At 43.6% G+C, this 22,704-nt stretch overlaps 1 protein-coding gene across 3 annotated transcripts in view; it reads left to right on the top strand.

Annotated features, from left to right (window-relative positions):
- Nucleotides 1–18,041, top strand: part of Megf10 (multiple EGF like domains 10) — a 158,811-nt gene extending 140,770 nt beyond the window's left edge. For 2 of the 3 annotated variants that reach the window (XM_048419611.3, XM_085699844.2), the window contains exons 17-25: nucleotides 857–985; nucleotides 3,058–3,186; nucleotides 5,161–5,289; nucleotides 6,999–7,235; nucleotides 8,396–8,523; nucleotides 9,653–9,776; nucleotides 12,217–12,261; nucleotides 13,004–13,210; nucleotides 14,302–18,041. In XM_048419611.3, coding sequence (XP_048275568.2) covers nucleotides 857–985; nucleotides 3,058–3,186; nucleotides 5,161–5,289; nucleotides 6,999–7,235; nucleotides 8,396–8,523; nucleotides 9,653–9,776; nucleotides 12,217–12,261; nucleotides 13,004–13,210; nucleotides 14,302–14,555 — 1,382 coding nt within the window. In that variant the 3' untranslated portion in view covers nucleotides 14,556–18,041. The remainder of the gene's footprint in view (nucleotides 1–856; nucleotides 986–3,057; nucleotides 3,187–5,160; nucleotides 5,290–6,998; nucleotides 7,236–8,395; nucleotides 8,524–9,652; nucleotides 9,777–12,216; nucleotides 12,262–13,003; nucleotides 13,211–14,301) is intronic. The other variant, XM_085699845.2, reaches the window with a different exon arrangement.
- Nucleotides 18,042–22,704: the final 4,663 nt, after the last annotated feature.

The following is a 22,704-nucleotide window of genomic DNA, read 5'->3' as shown; positions in this document are numbered from 1 at the left end:
TGTAGTAGAAATAGAATTGTTTGGGAGATTGAATTATTTTGCCCGTACTGGTGTGGCTTTCTAATAGCTCCTTCTGTGACAGTGGCCGCTGATGATTTAGTTGTGTTGTCTTCTACTTCTTCCAGCCAGAAATTTCTATGAATAAACTGTGTCACACAGCTGGTGACCTTGGAACATAAAGGAGATTCTAATGGCAACTCTGGAGCCTAGAGACTAGGACAGGATCAGAAAATCAAAGCCCTGAGCCTATGACCTATGAGCCCCAAGGAAAATTAGATTTCTGAGTCCACGACCTAGGAGCCCCAAGGAAAACCAGAGCCCTGAGCCCATGACCTAAGCACCATAAGGACAAGCCCTCCCGACCTGATCCTAACTCAGTGACCCCTCCAGGGAGGCTGGGTTTTAGGAGGAGCCCCCATCATTGTCTTCCTCATCGCACCTTTCTCTTCCGCAGCTCTTCCCTGCGCTGCTTCTCAGCTGGCTGATAGTTTTGCTACCTTGCAAAATAGAAGTGTTCAGAGAAGAGTTCAGACTCCCATTTTTGTCCTTTGTTCTTCCCTGGGTCTAGAATAGTGCTAGGTACACAGTCGGTGTCAAGTGTGATTTGTCTAACAATTGAATCTTTAAAGTAGCTCTTGCTCCCTCGAGTCCTTCTGAAGCTGTAAATGTGTGGATACGTCGGCGATGTTGGTAGTTATTGCCGCCAGCATTGTCTATCAGCGAATGTGTGAATGAATTGTCCATGTTAGTGGTATGAACCTAGCACTTTGAAGAAGGTTGGGAGATGGTGGAATGTTCTGCTTGGTGTTGACCTGGAGACTCCAAGTCATCTCTCCGCACTTGCTGTGATTTTCAGCCTGTCCGCCTGCCCACTGGGGTCCCAACTGCATCCACACCTGCAACTGCCACAACGGAGCCTTTTGCAGCGCCTATGACGGGGAATGCAAATGCACTCCAGGATGGACGGGGCTCTACTGCACGCAGAGTAAGCAAGGAGGATGTCATCAGGGGGCGGGGGCACAGCCACGGAGGAAATATCCTCCCTGTTTGCATGTATCATGATAGGTCAGTGAGGGCTCCTCCCACATGTGTGACGCCTACTCAGTGTCCTCTCTCTGAGTGTTTAAGAACCCCCACAAACCAGGTCTCCTCCAGCTAGCTTCTGTGAGCACAGTGAGGTGGAGCAAGCTGTGAATGTAATTCATTTCTAACGTGTAATCCATGTCCCTTTTCTCCTTTTTATCATACTGTATTTCTGTGTGTGAAATGCTTTTATTTCTTCTGAATATACAAATGTGAGGATCCATGATAGGGAATAGGAAGTAAGAAGAGACACACACCTCATAGGTTAGCGTACTGTGTGCCCACAGAAAAAATGAAGTTTACCTACAGGAATCAACCAACTCCATATGCCTGGCCCGCCTCCTGTGGTGTCTGATTCAGGGTGTCTGTGAATCTGTGTTTCTGTCCATTGGTCATAATGTCAGCCCAGGATCATGTTTTCAAAGCCATTTCTCTAGTTCTTACTCCTAGCCTGTACTCAAACTGTCCTTTAGTTCTCCCCATGTGGTTTTTAGAATCATAAGGTACAATGTCCAAGCATCCCCCAGACAAACACATTATGGAGAAATGCCTACAGCTTTCGGTTAAGTGGAGTGACAAGCCAGGAAGGCATTTGTTACGGCTATTATCAACAGTAGCGTAACTTTAAATGACAGCCGTGTTGAGGGAAAAGAGAGGAGTTAGGAAGTAGGTAATTCCTATTAAGTACTAATTAGTAAGTGTGATAGAGAATAGCTGGGAGAAGACTTCTGGAAGTTTCTAGGAGGAGAGATGGCTATGGACCCAAGATTTGAAAGACAGAATTGGCAAGGGCAAATTTGAACGCGATTCTCTACAGATTGTGTATCCATAAAGGTATTTGAACTCCTTAGGAAAAAACATAGAGATCATTTATAATTCCATAGGTAGGCACGACTTTAAACAGAGGACCCTTTAAAGTGGACAGAGCACAACATAGCGGTACCTGCAAGGGTCTGGTCTGACCATAGTTCCGCCTGCCGTTTGCCAGACTTGGGCTACTCGAGGCTTAGTTCTTATCTGCAGCATAGGAAGGCCCACCTCTGTACTTTTAGGCTGCTAAAGATCAAATGACAGAATGAACGCAGAGGATTTGGCGCAGAGTGTGGTGTCAAACTAACGTAGGATATGGGGCTATCATTACGAGCTGGCATCTGAGGTCTGGGCGCCATCCCCGCTCCTGAAAATCCGAGCTTTCCTTAAATGGCAAAATAAAAGGCATGTACAGTATTTGGAAACAGCCGAGGAATCTGCCTGTACTGAAGCCTTTATGGTGCCTAAAGCAGTCTTAGAGAGCAGCTGCTGATGCATGTAAGCCAAGAGCGTGTGTGTGTGTGTGTGCGCGCGCGCGCGTGCATGCGTACATGTGCGCGTGTGTGTTCTATCCCAGGTTTCTGGTGGTGTACGTCTTAGAAGCTGTGTAGTAGCGTGAAGACCTCAAGGACTTTTCAAAGCACCTCTGAGACACAGCTGTCTTCTCCTTAAACACTCTGCCACATATATTTGATAATGGTGATGATATGATTTAAGTGACAAACAGACACGGTGGACTGGGCTAGTAGAAGAATCTGAATCTTTTTGAGCGAATTATAAAAGCAACTCTACAAGACAACCAAAATACAAAGTACTCACTTCAGTCTGGGGAACTCAAATCCAGGAAACTAGAAACTGAGTGAAGAATAAAGATAATAAATACCACACCCTTCCTGGGCTCCATGGAGCTTTGCGGTCAAAACCAGTGATTTTGACACGGACAGCTAGGGAACTCTCCTGCCTCTGGCTTGTGGAGTGCAATCTCCTTGCAGGAGCCCAGACTTGAGACTCCCAAGCAGCCCTGTGACTGCTGAGGTGCGTGGGAATGCTTTACTCTTCAACGGTATTTCTAGTCCTTGAAGTTCAACCCTGAGTCCGCGCAAGCAGGAGCCTTGTTTCTCACAGGCCTCCTTCTGACTTCCTCTGCCCTCCCTCCTCATACAGGATGCCCTCTGGGGTTTTACGGCAAGGACTGTGCACTGATTTGCCGGTGTCAGAATGGAGCGGACTGCGACCACATCTCAGGGCAGTGTACCTGCCGCACGGGATTCATGGGACGGCACTGTGAGCAGAGTGAGTACTGACCTCACTGGGCACCTGGTCACCTTTCTCAAAGGCCAGAGATGCACAGGCAGCACGGCTGCTGCTTTTTCCAGTTGTCTGGGTGATGGTTGGTTACCAGCACAGCCCACTCCCCATCTCAGGTCCTCCCCGCCAGAATCCTTGCTGGCTGCTGTCTTTCCTCCAGATTCTGAGTGACACCCAGCGAAGGGGGAAGTCTGTAAGAATGAAGGCAGGTTCAACTTTTTCATTATGTCTTTCCTGGCTTTTCCTCCTTCTCATAATTTTGGAAGATGATGTCTTGGAGCCTTAATGGAGATGGTGCTTCCCTTCATGGCAGCTGTGAATCCAGACTTACGTGGGGGGACAGAACGCTGGTTAGGGAGAAGTGCCAGGGCCTGGGGCGTGGGAATGATTCCAGGCAAATGTTGCCACCCTTTTGATAGTGACTTTTTTACTCTTTCCACTATCAAATTTTCATCTGGGTCTTAATCTTCAAGAGGACACAGTGCCTTTACGTGTTTGATTGTAGTCTCACCCAGGGAGAATATACTGTAGGAACCCCCATCTTTGTTGTTTCGATTGCCACCCTCCCTCCCAAGGTTGCAAGACTATTAACCTCAAATGGAGTATGTAAGATCAACACACTATTCTCTTCCTCTGACTTTTATTCAGTACTGAAGATGAAGCAAGAAAGGCCCAAGCTGTGTGCGGCCCACTCTCTGATGCTAAAGGCCCCAAGGCAGAAAAAAATGAGAGAGTACCACTGACCAACGAGTTTATTCTTGGGCAGGTGGCCCCCAAGATGACTTGGTGCAGAGATGGAATGACCTGGACAAGTGGGTGGAATCAGCATTCCTCCTTTCCAGCCCAGCTTTACTGAACCCGCGCCACTCAGAGGTCTCAGCCTTAAGTGCGGATGCATGGCATGTCTGTGCAGAACCTCCCTCCTGCAAACACAGCAAGAGCCCCCCAGAGCCCGTTCAAGACAATGTTAGTCTTATGTCACTGTTCCTGGTAATCATAAAAGAAATACAGAGTCACAGCGAGTTGCATGTGTAGCAATCCCTGTGTGTATAATGGTTTCTATGCCTGCTAAACCCAGACCTAGAAATCAGCACAGGCTCTACATCGACGCGCAAGCAAATGCTGGGCAACCAGTTATGGTTTTCTAAAGAAAAACCTCTCCAGTGTTTCCATGATTTCTCTGGATGTGGAATTACAGTGATTAAAGTGTCCGTGTTTTTGAAGCTCCCTCCCAGTGCTTAAAACCAAGAGTCCTGGTTGCCAGACCTGGTAGCGATGACACATCTCCCCCTGCTGTTCATTTTGCAAACAACATCTGCGTTGAAGATGTTCAGATTTAAATTCCATCCCCTGCACTCTTCTTTTAAATTAGAGCATAGCGTAAGAGTCGTACTGTGTTAGACTCCGAATCTACACTGGGGCCTTCTATGTCAAGTGAAACAGTTACTGAGAATATAACTCAAACTGCTCCTAATGAGAGCTAACCCAAGTGAGAACGTATCTTCAAGAGGAGTTCCAGAGCCTACATAAAATATGTGTGCTCTCTAGGGATTATCTCTAGTTTACACTGCTGGGTCCCATTCCCTCTGACCCACAGATCTGAATGTAGGAGTCACATCAATTTGATTTTTATGTTTTCATTGGTTCCATGGGCGCCCCATAGACACTCTATATTTATCAAAGAAGTGGGGCATTCAGCAGTTAAATATGTTAGGAGCTGAGCCATGATATTGACTGGCTCAGTCCTGAGCAGCAGGATTGCGAACCCACCATGGCTCAAGAAACACCATCTGGCTTCCCACACCTCGGGTGGCACAGGTCACAGCCCCAGGATGGGGCTCAGCACCTGATACACACAGCACACCGACAAAGACAGCTTTGGTCTGGGTCTTCAAGACTTGGGAAGTATAGTTTCATTCCCTTGGGAAATTTGAAAAATATGGCTTGTCTCCTTCCCAGAATGCCCAACGGGAACATACGGCTATGGCTGTCGCCAGATTTGTGACTGTCTGAACAACTCCACCTGTGACCACATCACTGGCACCTGCTACTGCAGCCCAGGATGGAAAGGAGCACGCTGTGATCAAGGTAAAGCACTAGAAAATGACAAGGACAGCCTCTCAGTGTGTGCCACCGCGGACACCAGTATTAAGTACTCTCACATGGGTTATCTTGGGTTAGCCTCATGGAAGCTCATATGGCCTAGCTGGTTAGTTATGTGGTTGCTGGGTGGATGTTTTGCTTTTGCTGCCTTTCATAGATAAGGAAATGGGGTCAACGTTACAGAAGTTAGACAGTGTCCCCAAGGTCACAGAGTTAATGCTTAGAATGTCACAGCTTTGATGCCATGCTTTTCTTATTCTAAAATTCATGAACTTTTTAGATTTTATTTAGGCATAACTGACATATAAAATCATATACGTTTAACCACAGTTTTCTGAAGTCAGTATATATCCCTGATTTCACAACCACCACAATCAAGGTAATACCCATCACTCTGCTGACTCATGCCCCTCTCTGCTACCTCTTCACGAGTCTGCAGGCCCCCTCTGATCGTTCTACCACTATTTCCACTTTTCTAGAATTTCGTGTGAACAGAATCACATGGTACTCTTTTCATACCTGTTTTTTTTAAGTCACCATAAATATCTTGAAGTTAAAAATGTGTTTTTAAGCAGATCAATAGTTCCGTTCTTTTGCTGCTGCCAGTACTCTACTGAAGAGATCTACCACACTTGTGGACATCAGGAAGTGTTCAGTGCTGGCTGCTCCTAAGGCTGCGGAGAGCAATGAGTGCCCATCTTCGCATGGCACGTGGTTTCATTCTTTCCGGTTAAGCACACCAGAAGAGAGTGACTCAAGTAGAAAGCAGCAGTATTATAGTTAACTTTTAAACTGTGTCTATGCTGCTTTAGCTGGGGTATATATCATAATTCTGGAATTATCTGTCAAATGGACTTTCCATGGACACACTTGGGCAGTTCTGGCTCTCTAGGGTAGAGGGCCCTTGGAGTGTGTTATCCTGGTGGTTCTGCATATGACTTCCACCAGGAATTCTGAGCCTAAGGAATAAAGGTTCAGGTGTTGTTATCAGGTACTATCATGAGAACTCTTTCTGCTATTCAAAATAGCTTTTCAGAGGACAGTATCTCTAGCAGTAAGAGGCCCTTGGCTCTAGGGTTATACTGGAGCGCATACTGGAGCTGCGCTGGTTTAGAAGGTAAATCACTCTTAAAAGTTCTAAAGATAAGCCGTGTGGTGGGGCTTCTCGCCTTTAATCCCAGAACTCAAGAGGCAGAGACGGACGGGGGAATCTCTATGAGTTCGAGGCCAGCCTGGTCTAGTTCCAGGATGGGCTCCAAAGCTACAAAGAAACCCTGTCTCAAAAAAAAAAAAAATGTTAAATATAAGTGAAAGTTTGAGTTAGACGAGTGGACATTTAGGATTTATTCCTGTGTAAGATCAGTACTAGATAATATGTAAAGCAAAACAAAAATTAGATAAATCATTCTCCATGCTTAATTGCCAGTCTGTGTTTAATCTGAAATACACGACTGCTCCTGAATCTCAGGGTTCAGACCCTGTCTCCTGGGGGCTTAGCGTCAGGAACAGAGGCACCAACAACATCTGAAAACGAAGAACGTTTTTCCCCTGCTCTGCTCCCAAATTGGTGTTTCATGGAGTGAAAACACCCAGGCATTAGGCCAGTGGAAGTGTGTATGCTTTCTTTTAAGTAGAAAGCAAGCTTTATAACACCCACCGTCATCCCCACTCAGCCTGTTTCTGCTCTCTCCCAGCTGGTGTCATCATTGTGGGCAACCTGAACAGCTTAAGCCGGACCAGCACCGCCCTTCCCGCTGATTCCTATCAGATCGGCGCCATCGCGGGCATCATCATCCTGGTCCTTGTGGTGCTCTTCCTGCTGGCACTGTTCATTATCTACAGACACAAGCAGAAGAGGAAGGAGTCCAGCATGCCGGCGGTGACCTACACCCCTGCCATGAGGGTCATCAATGCAGATTATACCATTGCGGGTAGGACTGCAGCGCACGGCGGCATGTCCTGCCTCGCAAATTTAGGCTTTGCCTGCTTCACTCAGGAATTTGGTGTCCATTGTGTCTGGCTGTTTTCCGGGAGGTGACCATGCATTCAGAAGAGGTCCATGTGCCTAGAGATGGGGTTTACAATTCACCCATAGTAAAATTACCACTTTCAGTTTTGCCAGAGGCTTTTGAAAAAGATTTATTGTTTGTGTGAGTGTATGTGCATGCATGTGTGTATGCGTGTATGCATATGTGTGTGTATGCATGCCTGTGTTGCTTATATGTATCCAAGTACCTGTTGAAGCCAGAAGAAGTAGTCAGATCCCCAGAAGAGCTGGAGTTACAGATGGTTGTGAGCCACCCAACATGTGTGCTTGGACTCTTGGCATTGAACCTGGGTCCTCTGGAAGAGCAACAAGCACCCTGAACCACTTAGCCACCTTTCACCCCTTCTGTGAGGATTTTTAAATTGGGGTGGATGAATGGTTGCTTTGTATTTAGGCAATTTCATTTGTGGATAGAATCTGCTGAACAGCCAATCCCAAATTCTGTCCTATACGAGTGGGGAGGAGAAAAGGAGAGACGGTACATTTTCCGGTGTGTGTGCTTCTGCCGGCACCCTCCGGCTCTGCACTTGCATGTATCGGTAACTGTTGAGAGCCTAGTTATACAGGAGACAAGCCTGAGGTATTAGCGAGAACCAAGGCAGTCCATTATAAAAGCCTCTTGTGAATCCATTCAACCTTCAAAAGAAGTAAACTCTTAAACTGAAGAAACTGACAATCTTACTCAGTCTTGAGCAATTACTGAAGGACCCTGGTGATAGGCTTATAAATATTATAATTCTGGGAGAATATGCAAAATAGGAAATTTACATATGAGTATATTTTCAGTGCAGAACTACTATGTCAAGAATCAAGTGTTTTAAATGATGCAGGTGGGTACAGGTGTGTTGTTGCAAGTGATGCTGTCTCTGTTCTTCCCTAACTAAGGCCCCAAAGCTAAGAACGGTCTTTCGTCAATGCCTTCACAATTTCCAAAGAGGCAGTAGCGGGCATCTGCTCTTCCAGGGGCTTTGAAGAGTAGGCTGGGCAGGAGATGGGAACATCTGTACTGTCGTTTGCAATTAACCCTTTCCTCTCTTTTTGCAGAAACCCTGCCCCACAGCAACGGTGGAAATGCCAACAGCCACTACTTCACCAACCCCAGCTACCACACACTCAGCCAGTGTGCCACATCCCCTCATGTCAACAACAGGGACAGGATGACCATTGCCAAGGTGAGCGAAAACAAAAATGCCCCAATAATCAGAAAGTGGGGAGGGGAGGTAAGGAACACAGTCATGAGGGCTGCAGCTCACCCTTCTGCTATAGTTATTTCATGCATTGTGCACACCCGATTCTCCTAAACTAGCCTCTGAGTGTGTCTTAGCATCTCCAGGGAACTCACCGGGGCCTAAGTAATAATGGCTTCCAGCCTCTTCCGCTGTTGCTGTGGACATTAAAGCCTCCTCACCGACAGGCCTCACTTTGTTCCTAATTTTACCTGAGATTAAAACAATGTTTGATCATAATGATGGTAATAAAAGCATAAAGACTGGCCAGGCGGTGGTGGTGCACGCCTTTAATCCCAGCATTCGGGAGGCAGAGGCAGGCAGATCTCTGTGAGTTCAAGGCCAGCCTGGTCTACAAGAGCTAGTTCCAGGACAGGCACCAAAGCTACAGTGAAACCCTGTCTCAAAACACCAATAAATAAATAAATAAATAAATAAATAAATAAAAGCATAAAGACTTATTGTGAAATCACCACATCAATCCTTTCTGACCACCTGTATTTCTGCGACCTCCCAGGATGCTTTGAGTTCCAAACTCACCTTCTCACTGTCCCCAGGTTCCATCTTCTGTCCAGCTCTCTCTTAGGGAAAGAAGGAACAGAACAAAAGAAGGGGGGAATTAAAGTTAATTAATTTAATCCACTGCCATTATTGACACTGCTGGGTTTTCACAGTGGCGTCTGAGTGTTAAATAGAACCTCGCGTTGCCCAGATGGATGCTCATCATCCCACCCCATCTCGTACAGCTTCCTATGCGCATGCACATGCGCATGCTTAGCAGTATGGCCAAGGCGCTGGGGACCCACAGCGTCATGGAGACTGATAGAACTCAGACCCACAATTCTTTTCTTTCAAATTCTTCATTTATAGCTCAGATAAAGTCTAATTGGTAAAAAGTGATAGTGTGAAATGAAGCCCTTCGGAAGTACTGAGAAATGTCCACTCAGCCAGGAATGGGTCCCCTCACCTCTCTTTCCCTTCCCCTCCCGTCCCTTGAGGGAAGGGCCTCACCGTTAACCCTGAAACTGCTTTCCCCAGTGTGGTCTCCTCTTAAAGCGGGTTTTTCTTTTCCTAGTCGAAAAACAACCAACTCTTTGTGAATCTTAAAAACGAGAATCCAGGGAAGAGAGGTGCCTTGGTGGACTGCACGGGGACACTGCCAGCCGACTGGAAGCAAGGTGGCTACCTCAATGAGCTTGGTGAGGCCCACAAGCGCATGCGCATTCTCGACAGTCTAAGAGCCCATTCTGCAGTGTGCACGCACGCTGTAGCCATCCACCAGAAGCATGCCTAAATAACGGAATTAGGTCTAACTCCTCTATAGGGCTTACTACTAGCCTTAACGTCTTATTTGTTCAATGATCACTTTCTGAGTTATTACGTTGCTCCGGAATTGACAGACAAGCATCTCTGCCTGCTAGGAACTTCATCCACGTTAGCTCAGTTCTCACCAGAGTTCTGAGAGGTAGTTCTCAGCTCCGTGTGACAGTTAATGAACCAGAAAAAGCTGGGGTGATTTCCACAAGGCCCAGGAACATGTTTTGAAAACCTGTTAGAACTGGCCTTTGAACCCTGTCAGTTTTTACCATGATGTGGTAAAAAAAAAGACAGCGTGTTACCTCTTACATTGAATGCCACCTTCAACGTCTCTCCCCCTTTTCAGGTGTGGAAACAGTCATGAGATTAGTGGTCCATAAGCTTTTTACAATCAGGATGGATTTATATACTTACATATTTATTTGAATACCCCAAAGGGACCCCTGCTGTTGTAGACTATGTCTACTTGATAGTTACCATATTGCAAATTAAAAATTGAGAAACTTAAAACAGAGTTATTTTAGCTAATTGGCAATAATAATCTCATTTCAATTCACTAAGAGCATATTGTAAAACTGCATTCTCCTTCCCTCTTCCCGTGAAGGTTAATGAGAAGACTTGCCTTGTAGCTCTATTTCCTGTCTGGCTTAAGAGCAAATAGCCAAATTCTCACATCTGTTCTGTAGCCAGTTGTTTGTGGAGCACACCCTGTGTAGCCTCAGGGAAACCCCTCTGCACACCTGAAAGAGAGTTAAAAGGACAAGCAAGTGATACCATTTTACTAGGAAATCGTTTTAATGTTGAGGACCTCCTGATCAGGAATTGTGGGTGCCAGCTTCTGGGGTACACCATCAAGCACACAGTGCAGTTTGTTCGTTAGTTGGAGGAAGATTGGTAATCCAGGAAGGAGCATGTGTGCACCCCCTTTGTATCGGTTTCATTCTGTAGCTGCAATGAAAAACCTTTAGCCAAAAACCATTCAGAGGAGGAAAGGGTTTCTTTCATCTCACTCTTCCAGGGTACAATCCATGATAGAAGTCAGAGCAGGAACCTGAGGCAGAAGCCATGGAGGAATGCTACCCCAATCTCACTCTCCCTCTACTCCCCTCTCTTCCTTCCCCCTTTCTGCTTTTAACTAAGTCCTTAACATTGCTTTGAAAGATTGAAAAAAAAAAATGTCCTGAAGGGCTGATGCTGATGGTGTTTTGACAACTTAAGTGTTACAGTAATTGAAACTCCATTCATGTATATGGTGCTTCAAAGTCTGCAAGGTGTGTGTGTGTGTGTGTGTGTGTGTGTGTGTGTGTGTGTGTTCTATTGCACTTAATGCTGAGAATAGCTACATAAGACCGGAGTGCAGGCTTTGGAGATGAGAAGACTGACACTTGGAGCTAAGCCCTAAAGTTCTGCCCCTAGGAAGTGAGAGAAGTTAAGAGCTTTGGCTCCTGCCTTTTCCTCTTGCCCCTGATGGCTCCAGTGTGATCCTTGTCTCCTGTTCAGCACCAGAAGGGCAATATAGCATTTACACAAGATGGCCAAAAAAAAAAAAAAGAGGACCAGACAAGACTTTGTGTCTTCTCAGGAATCTGGATGCTATGGATTGGTGATTACAATCTGATGCTGTTGAAGGTGCTTACAGCTTTATTGGTTTCAGGGTTTGCGCATGTTCACCACCAACAGATTTTATTTTTACCAGGGTGAGCAGAGCGATTTATTCCAAACCAACAGCCACCTCCATGAAGTTCAGATATTTGGAAACAAGACAACTACTTGTTTTGTCTAGGTAGACTCCTCTACAGATGGCCACCCCCGAGAAACCTGACAAAGTCAACAATTTCAAATAAAAGTTAATAAAAATGGTCAGGTTCTAGCATTGACTGATAAAGTGTTAAAGTCAACGCACTTCGAACAGATATGATGCTACAACTGAATCCTAGTTACTGAGAAAGGGGTGTGAAAGCCAGCAGAGCCTTGAGGAGCTGTTAGAGGGTGACCTCTCGGGTTTAGCCTTGACTACATGCTTCACATTATTCAGCCTTGGTTCAGGTTTGCCGTTTCCTCTCTGCTTGTCCCTCTGTCCCTACATACATTCATCGACCTTTCCCCAAACCCTGCAAACAAGCAGGTGAAGGATGAGACGTGTGCATCCATGCCTACTGCCCACTAGGATCCAGGCCCTGGCATGATTGATGGGGTAGAGAGATTTCAGAGCAGAGCCATGGTGGCTCACTTTGGGGCAATCATCTGCCATGATTTGAGATGTGGGGCTTGTTTCCTTTTTCTTTCCGTCCTCACGGGCTGGGTTTCCCTTCTCCCTCACAGGCACTTTCGGACTCGAGAGAAGTTACATGGGGAAGTCCTTAAAAGGTACGGTGTAGATTTGAAGACGTATCTCAGAGACTGAAATGGTTTTTAAAACAAGCTAACGTGGAGTTAACCAAGATGACCTGAACCTTTCCATGTGACAGTCACTGGAATAAGGCACCAACATGTTTGGGGGGCATGGAGGGACTGACGATAGGCAGATCTGTTTGAGGGAGTAAACGTTCCAGTTTCCGGAGGGAAACAGTGTCTGGGCAAAGACAAACGTGGACTGGGAAGCAGCTGGCAGTAAGCCAGGACCAGTGATTAACAGCGGCCCTCCACAACGGCTTTGAGCAATATGCTATCCAGTGCCGAAGGCTTACAGAGAGTTTCCATGGCAGAAATGCCCCTCTTTCAGGGATACTAGAAATAGCCTGTGTTTCTGGGTCCTAATTCCTGATTATTGATTTAAAGGCTTTACCTAGTAATTTTACCTAGTAAATTTCCTCATAGTGTCAGAACAGAATTAATTGTCTTTGAATGTGATCATCGAAATGAAACCAGACCCCATGACATTTTTCTTAGCAATCGCCTTAGAGGGGAGTTAAAATTACTTTTATAGATGGGCAATTTTATAGCAAGTGGTCTTCAAAATAAGTAGAAAGTGCACATTGTTTTTTAGCATATACCATTAGAGGAACCTACCCGGAAAGCAAATGAAGTAATCTGCCCAAGGAAATTACCACCGAGAAAGTATGGTGCCTGCGAACCACACTTACTCCTTTCCTTTCCTTTTCCTTCTCAGATCTGGGAAAGAACTCTGACTATAATTCCAGTAACTGTTCCCTAAACAGCTCTGAAAACCCGTACGCCACAATTAAAGACCCACCTGCACTCTTGCCTAAAAGCTCCGAGTGTGGGTATGTGGAGATGAAGTCACCTGCACGGAGAGACTCCCCATATGCGGAGATCAATAACTCAACTTCGGCCAACAGGAATGTCTACGAAGTTGGTGAGTTCTCTACCCACATTTTAAAGAACCTTGACATAAGACCGCGTTTGAGACAATTCTAAGTAAGCCCGTGTTTTATACACGACTGTGTTTTACAAAGATCATATTCATTGATATGAAGTGAATTTTTCAGGGATACGGCATTTAGCAATTTAAAACTTATTTCTCTTATTTTCCACATGGCCATCATCTTTTATTTTACAAGCATGGTAAATATTTTAGCACCCATGTGAAGGAGCATATGAACCATATATTAGTTAAGACCATGGGTAAGTCAAAGCATACGGCTCGAGTGGACCAAACAGGTGGCTCCATTTCCTGGCTGTATCCATGATATTAACACAATGCTTTTAGCAGAACTGGAATACTTTTATTTTAAACTTACTTAATAAGTCAGATGTAGTCTCATATGAATCTGATATGAACTAGGAGTAATTAAATACAAAATTATACTTAGTCTCAGTGCCTTCTGTGAATGTCATTTGGGAAAAAATAAAACATTGCCGCCAATGTTGACTAGATAGTAGGTATATTTATCTTAGTCTCTCTGTCCATAGATATATATAAAATATCTTGTTAATTTACTTATTATATATCAGTAAATTTATTTATTTATGTATTATATATTATGTATGTATGCATGTATTTATTTATTTATTGTCAGTAATGGCATCCCCCAACTGTCCTTTAAGCCCATCACAATAAGATAAGAACTCAGCTCAGTGTTTAAGAGCTAACTTTGTGAACATGTTGAGTGTTTCCATAAATTGAGGCAACCTCTAAGAACACTTTTACTTGTAGAGTCAGGGGCTTGGGTTAGGTTATTCCCAAGGTATTTTGAGACAATGGTTCATATTTGTGGTTTCTGCACATCTTCTTTATTTCCACATCCTTTTCTCTGAATACTATTTCTGGGTGCCGATAACAATAGAGTTCTCGTCTCTGTAAGATTACAATTTTTTTTTAAAAAAAACTATTTCTGTAGATTTTTATAAAGTACTTCTGTTGTGTTTTATATTTGAAAGAAAGGACATCATCTTTTAAAAAAAATTTCCCTTGCTGATAATTTTTTTTGTTGCTGGTTATTACAGAACCTACAGTGAGCATTGTTCAAGGAGTATTCAGCAATAATGGTCCTCTCACCCAAGATCCATATGACCTTCCAAAGAACAGTCACATCCCTTGCCATTATGACCTGCTGCCAGTAAGGGACAGTTCATCCTCCCCCAAGACAGAGGATGGTGGTGGTGGTGGCGGCAGTGGCAGTGGCAGCTGCAATAGCAGCAGCAGTAGCAGCAGTAGCAGCAGCAGCAGTGGCAGCGGCAGCAGCGGCAGCAGTGAATGACATCCAAGGTCTTCTGGGTGAGCGCTGGAACTCTTTCCAGGCCCGCTGTTGAGGTCGCCATCTCCCAGCTGATGCTGCAGATGAAGTGAACTAATCCAAGAAGCAGTTGTTGGACACATACCAGAAAGCTCCAGGCTGAGGCCGACGCCCAGCACGGTGTGTTGCAAACAGGTGGTCTGGAAAGAGAGAACTTCACCATTTCGCATTGCGGTTAGGTTAGGAGCTGTTTTAAGATGTTAGCTGATGGGATGAACTTGGCAAAACCTTTCAGAGACACAGGCTTGAGGGGACACTGTAATTATCCCTGGAAAATTAGAATCGATATGTTGTCCTTGACACCACAGAGACACCCCTAGGATTGTTCAGGTTACCACACATTTACTTAATGACGATGAAAATGACTAAACATGTAGGAGGCAAGGAACATAGTCCTGAGTTCTCCTGCATGTTTTTCCATTTGGACTCAGTTTCGTAGGCATTGTATGATCATTGGAGGAAGAAGTCCGTTGGGCAGTAAAATTGCGTCAACTTCTAATAAGCACTAGCAGTGGGAACAAATCTAAATGCAAAATGTTTTTAGAACAAGAAATGTACAATTAAAATTATTTTAGATATAGCATAAGCATTGGAGAAACCAATGCATAAATGTGATATTTCTGTTTGACCTTTGGCCCATGTTAGATTCATGACATCATTCTAATTGCTGTCTCCGCCATGCATATTTACACATCAGATTCACACCTTATCAGTTATTCATAAATACAAAGATGCAATTGTTTTATTTTTGATTGAGTGAGTGTGTGAGGAGTGCCAGAGGGTGTACATTTAAGTGTAAGTTGCTTGGGTGTGATAAACCTTTAGTAATACATGCTGTAATATAGACTTAGAGGACTGTTACCCTTAATTTTTCCCTAGAAGCGATTGAAATATTTTTGGTCATATTTGGGAAAAGGGCACTTTCCTTATTAATTGTTGATTTAGAGAAACTATGCTTAAGCTGGCCTTTTGCATTGCTAATGTGACATGTACCTATGCCCCTTTAGTTTGTATTTTCATTAAGTTGTATATTCTGTGTTTGATAGTGTTTGGATTGTTAAATTGCAGGAATCTGCCGTGGCCATTGTTTGTTGCGTCATTGCCATTCATTTTTTGCTCGACACAAATCCGTTGTTTTTCTTTTGGAGGGAGGAAATGAAAATATACAATTTGGACCTATTAAACTGGCTGTTCCTACAATAGTATAGTAGCCATAGGTACACAGCAGATCACTGGAATGGAACTTTCTAGAGTCCACAGTGGAGCTCTTCTTTCCGTGGTTAAACTCAGGAAGGAGTGGATACTACAGGTGACGGTACTAAAGACTTCCATCACGGTTATTGATAACTGACCATCTAAACTGGAACACTTTTTGTAGTAAATGCAGGCATGACTAGAACTCATCCTGTATTGGGTTTCAATGTGGGCTGTTTCCTGCAGCCTGGAACAGAGGCTTGCCCGGCGCACACTATTGCAGACACATCTTTACCCCAGGGCTTTCATCTCGTGAGAACGCCAGTGTGATATGGGAAAGCATTGCCACACACGAGCCCGCAGAGGAAGGGAAAGGCGATGTAATATCATAACAGAATGCTGCAGTCGCTGATGTTCTAAAGATAGGAAACCCCACGTGGCCTTCTGCTGGAGTCCATTGATAATGGCCTGCTCCATGCCTGTCTACTAGCGGAAGCCATAAAGTATTGTCCTGGTCAGTCTTCCACAGGGAACATCCAGTCATTTTGCATGCTATATCTGTGTCTGTCGTGATGGGTTAATTTGGTCAGGTGAATAATAAATCTGCTACAAACACACTTAGGGCAGTTTCTCTTTTATTAGCTGGAGCATACTTTAGAAACAATTGATTTTTTCCCAGTAGTTAAGCATTGACTGCTCCCTAGGGAACAAACGTCAGACAGACACATGGGTTAGCAGCCACAGGAGTCCTTCCTGGTTATAAATAAACAAAAAGATGAGCACTTGCCCTTTTTCTTTTTGAGCATGAGGGTAAGTTTGAGGTTCCCTGTTACTCTCTGGAGATCAGTTTTTATTTTTCATTCTACCATTTGGGGGGAAAAAAGAAAGCTTTGTATGCAAAGGCCTACAAAGAAAGCCTACGGAGCAGAGGAAGACTCCAAATGGCCGGCAGCAGCAAGCTACTCTGTAGAGTTCGACTGAGACCTGTATCCTAGACCCACATCCTAACACAAGCCGTTGTCCTGCCCTGGATCTGAGGCAGCGCTTACCTAGCAGTTTCTGTGAGACTTTTCCTAAGTCAGAACACTTCAGAATTCAGACATTATAAATCCCACGTTCGTTGTCTTTGGGGAGAAATCTATTTTCTAGATGTTTTGCTGTAATCTCTCTCCAGTTTCCTGTGGCAGAAAGAAAACTGCACCGAATGAGTCAGTGAGGCCTTGCATGAGACAGCCGTATGAGAATGTGACGCCAGCCACTACTCTTTGCTAGAAGTCAATGTTTTAAAATTTCTCTCGTTCACTGCATTTGTACAGCGTTTCATCCAAACTTGCCCAAGTGATAACACATATACTTGCTTTCGTTAGGAGAATATGATAATTGTGGTTAGTTGTATGATAAGGAAATTTTCATAATTATTCACAGTGTTAGACATGCGCCCCTCCCTGTAGAGTACTAGTAGCAGCCAGAATTCAATGTGTTTAGCAAGGTTTCTGTGGGTATGGACCAGGTACAGAAAAACTGACCTTAGAAGCTTGTAACAGAGCAACACAGGGTGCCATAGCCAAATCCATCAGCATAGTGACCGCTGACTAGAGAAATGCAGGCTATTCTATGGAAATATGGTCATTTGGACCTCAGTGGGCTGTAACAGTGGTCGGTCTTGGGAACTTTTCAACCAAAAATCAAAGTCAAACATAAGTGTCATAATACCACCAATAATTCACATTGCTATTAGAGCTCTACAGTTCAAGTAAGACAAAAATCATAACAGTTAATTTGGGGGCTGTGGTTTTAAAATAATGAATGTTCCATCTCTGGGTAACATGTCCTTAGTATTTCAATGAAACACTTAAGGGCTATTTTTATTTTAAAGTTTTAATGCCATGGACATGTCCAGAGGCTTGGTGTGAAGTGATTGGTTACGAAGCAGGGGACGACACACAGCAAGCTGCCCCCATAGAGCCCTGTTCGTTACTTTGTCTCAGTTTTGTTTTGATATGACCAAATTGCAAAGTATCTCTATATATTTTAAAAGGAAAAAATTCCAACTGCAGTCTGGTTTACTTGGTAATGGCAAACAAAATTAACGCTTTGAGTGTTAGGCTATCTCTCTTTTCCAAAGATGACAAACCTCCTCAGCATTGGTTCTGCTGTCATTTCTTTTTTTTTTTTTACACCCCAGCCCCTGCTGTCATTTATTCTGCCAAGTAGGTTTATAGATAAATGCAATAAACTTTCTGATAAAGAAAAAGCTCTAAAGCAGTCTTTATTTCATCATGTGACGGTTGACCAATGAGAGAAAGATTCATGACGCTGTTAGAAAACATGACATGTTGTCATGTGTGGCTCCATAGTACTTTGCCTGTACATTGGAAAGCAGTAGCACTTTATTATATGTAATTGCAAATATGTATGCTTTCCCTTTAGAACAGAGATTCTCAACCTTCCCTGTGCTGTGACCCTTTAATACAGTTCCTCAAGTTGTTGTGACTCGCAACTATAATATTCTTTTCAGAGAGGTGCACCACTATGTTCAGTTTATATGCTGCTGGGGATCGAACTCAGGGCTTTATGCATGACAGGCAAGTACTCTACCAATCCGGTTGTGTTCCCAGCCTCATATTACTTGTTCTGGAAAGACAGAAACTGCATTTTATTCACATGTGGACTTGCTTACAGTTTCAGAGGGTGAGCCCATGACCATCGTGGTGGGAAGCATGGCGGTAGGCAGGCAGGCACGGTGCTGGAGCAGTAGCTGAGAGCTTACAACCTGATACGCAAGCAGCAGGCAGAAAGAGAGAGACTGGGCTTTTAAAACCTCAAAGCCCACCCCCAGTGACACATCTATTAAAACAAAATCATAACTCCTCCAACAAAGCCAGTTTTCTAAATCCTTCCCAAACAGTTTCACTAACTAGGGACAAAGCATTCAAACATATTGAGTTATGGGAGCCATTCTCATTCAAAGCAATGAAAAATCTTTTTCCTTATGGAGTTCAGTGCCAGTGAAGTTGACAATGCAGAGAAGTGTAACAACCCCAAATCATTCTCCTCAGTTAAGGGCAGCAAATCCTCTTACTAAGTACATTGCTATGTTTCTTAACCTCTCAAGGGCTTATTCTCCATGTTGTAATGTATTGGAAATATTAGTACCTATTCATGGGGCTTGTGGAGCATTAGAAATTATAGATGCAAAGCACATTTTCAGGGGCTGGTATGTAGTAGACACCTAGTAAAAGTTAGGCAGGACCACTAGTATAAAAAATAACCAATGATATGAATGAGTTTGTAATCACCAGATCAGAACATCAAGTGAATATTATAAAAACTATCTATTCACATATCCATTCCAGACTATTTTTATACTGTCACATAATTCCACACATATTTTATTTCTAGAGAAGTAATTTTAGGAAACATGAGTATGACATTTAAGTTTCTGTGAGCTGGTGAGGGGGGATTATGAAGGGAGTACCCAGTGAGAGCCAGCTAACTTGGGAGTGCACACAGAGAGAAAGTAAAGGGGTGTCTCCATTGTCACATTCACAGAAGTGACAGAAGCTAGCAGTGTTGGGCTCTCTTAAGCAAGCAAGGAAGGATAATTTTCAAGTTGGGCTGAGAACATCTATCTCTACTTGGATTTTCAAACTGAAGCATCCACTGATACAAGGGGACTGATATAATGAGAGTTCACCAAGGCCTGTTGGACTGGGACTGAACGAGGACGTGATCCAACCAGATTCTCTGAATGTGGCTGGCCGGGAGCCTTTTTGAAAAGCCATTGACAATGACACTGGGACTTGCTTCCTCTGCATATACTGGATTTTGGCGCTCCAGTCTGTTTGGACTCTCACCTTCCCTGGACCTGGAGGGAGGGGGGAGGAACTTGAACTTCCCACAGGGCAGGAAACCCTGACTGCTCTAGGGGATGGAGAGGGAGGAGGAGAGGGAGTGGGGGGAGTGGGAGGGTGTTGGGAGGAGGGGCTGAAATGGAAACTTTTAAAATTTAATAAAAAAATAAAAAAAAGTTTAAAAAAAAACCTGAAGACCTTTTGCCAGTGATGTGGCAAAAAGGACTAGCCTGGCCAGTAACTACCTGCTAAGGCTTCTTGTTGGACTATACCAAAGACCAGAGAGATCTACAGAAGTGCTAAAATTCAATACATTATCTATATGAACAGAGACAGACTGGTGGGAATGTTGTAACACAGTTAGAAGGGAAAAAAACTATAATGGAGATAGAGGTAATGTGGGAAACACCTAGAATAAGAGTGAAGCCCATAGGGAATATAATCATGGTGGCAGAAAAAGTTTCCTGGAACTAAAAATGACATTACTTTAAAAATTCATTAGTGGGACATAAAAACAAGAAAAATAATTAAGAAGATTGAGTTCATATTGTCAAAGATGAGATGAATTAAAGAGCAATTCTCTCCCTCTCTGTCATGTGTGTGTGTGTGTGTGTGTGTGTGTGTGTGTGTGTGTGTGTGTGTGTGTGTATCTTCGTGTATGCATGGAGAGGTGTCTTCCTCTATTGCTTTCCACATTCGTTTTTGAGACAAGGTCTCCCAGTGAGTCTGTGGTTATATATAACAAGTTCTTTCACCACCTGGACCATCTCTCCAGCCCAAGAGTAAACTCTTAGGAAATCATAGGTGCAAACAAAAACTGGTCCAAAGGTCCTAGTATGTAGGAAACTGCCAGTCTAGAAGAAAAGAGGAACCATGAAGTCATAAAAGAATAACAGAAGAAAGCTTTGACAATGTGACCCAGGCATTCAAATCTTCCTTTTGGATATGGCCTGTCCTTTAGAAAAATCAATGAAAAATATAAAGAGGAAGGCACATCCTGGAGAAATCTCTAAATTCTTAATGATAGAAAAACTTTAAACCACACTAGAAGGCTTAGCGAAATGTTTACAAAAGAAAGAAAATCTGAGCAAATAGAGACAGTATGAGATGGAAGAGGAATGGGTAGGAGGCCACAGAAGGCAAGAACAGTAATGACTAGATAAGTTGAGTTATGAAGCTGTCTGTTATTCTCCTGCAGCAACATCAATGGCGCCTCCTGTGGGAACAAGAAGACTACCTGTCAGCAGGACATTTAAAATCCACCAGTATATTTTGGTTCCAATATTTGATATAAACTAATATAGACCAAGAAGCAATAATGGGCAATGACAACTCCGAAGATTCTGTGCTTGGATGGGCGCAGGGAGGAAGCTGGAAAAGCAGAAGCACCTGTTTATCATTAACTTGCTGTTAAGGAGCGAGCAAAAATAAAACTCCAAGGTCAGAATGAGTCAAAAGCTGCATAGCTCCTGGCATACAATATATTATAGTTTGTCTAGTGTTAATGATTTAGAATCCACTCTTGATTATAATGTGGTGGGAAAATATCAAAATGGACCACAAACTGGCCATGCAGTCATAGTATATTTAATAAATTTCCAGAATTATGGATCAAATGACCTTTAGGCACCTACAAATAGGACTCAAAATCCATTAACCTGTTATAATCTCCATTTAACGCTCCCCAAAGCAGAGACTATGTTGCTGAAATAACAACAAACCTGTTTTCTAAATTTCTAGCTGGCTATCAGGCTGCTTTTTCTTGTTTTGTACATGTATGTATTTGTATGGTTGTGCCTCCATATGCACATGGTCAAGTACATGTGTATGTGTATACAAGTGGAGGCACATGGCTGATGTTAGATGTCATCCTTGATTGTTCTCCACTTTCTTTTTCTTTTTCTTTTCTTTTCTATTATTTTTCTTCTTCCCTTTTTTTTTCACAGTAAGGTCTCTTATTGAATCTGGAGCTCATCAATTCAGGTAGACCAGATGACCAAAATATCTGCCTGTTTCTGCCTCTCAGTGTTAGAGTTACAGACAGGCACTCAACTTTTATATGGAGATGCTAGGGATCCAAGCTTAGATTATCATGCCAGCTGAGACAACTTAGCTCCCAGGATAGGTTTTCTTTAGCTATTTAAAGGACATTAGTATAAGTGGAGAATGGACATGGACACAGTCTTCCCTAAATGTCTTAAGACATTGCTTCCAGTGTACTCAACGGAGATCCATAGACGCCATGCTAAAACTAAGGCAAGGATATGGTAAACTATCAACTAAACTGCTATTGATATTGTAGTTTAGAAGCTCAACACTGGCTTCTGAGCTTGAATTCTACTGGACATGATACACCTGAAAAATCATGAAGAAAAAGGGTTGCACTTGATATTGTACTCCAATACCTAACGTCCATAGTGTAGGATTCGTGGCTAATAAACCTGACTTGAGGATGTAAGTCAGAGGTGAGCATAGGCTTAGTATATAGTATATCAAAGGCTCTGGGTTCAAATTCCAAACACACACACACACACACACACACACACACACACACACACACTTGACAATAATGGTGTAATCAGTACATAAACATGTAAATGAAAAGGAAAAAAACAAAAACCACAGCTCAGGATGAAATGGATTCACTTCCTATACATATAAATGTTTTGCCTACATGTATGTATGTGTCATGTGCATGTAAACCCACAAAGTCCAGAAGAGGCCATTGGATCCCCTGGGACTGGAGTTAGAAAGTTATGAGCCACCATGTGGGTGCTGGGAAATGAACTCAGATCCTCTGGAAGAGCAGCCAGTGTTCTTCATTATTCAGCCATCTCTCCAGCCCTGTGTCCCCTAATTTTTGTTAAGGCTGTCCATGTGTGTGTTGTATGTGTTCACAAAGTTGTGTGCATGTGTACATGCATGCATTTGTGTGCCTCTGCTGGTGGCAACCAGAGATTGACATCGCGTATATTCCTCAATGGCCCTCCACCTTATATTTTGAAACTAGCTCTATCACTGAACTCAGAGCTTACCAATTCAGATGTGCTGTGCTGGCCGGCCAG

This window comes from Myodes glareolus, chromosome 13, assembly GCF_982192425.1.
Source record: "Myodes glareolus chromosome 13, mMyoGla1.1, whole genome shotgun sequence".
In the NCBI taxonomy this organism is placed as follows: domain Eukaryota; kingdom Metazoa; phylum Chordata; class Mammalia; order Rodentia; family Cricetidae; genus Myodes; species Myodes glareolus.
This window is presented reverse-complemented; position numbering and strand designations above follow the sequence as displayed.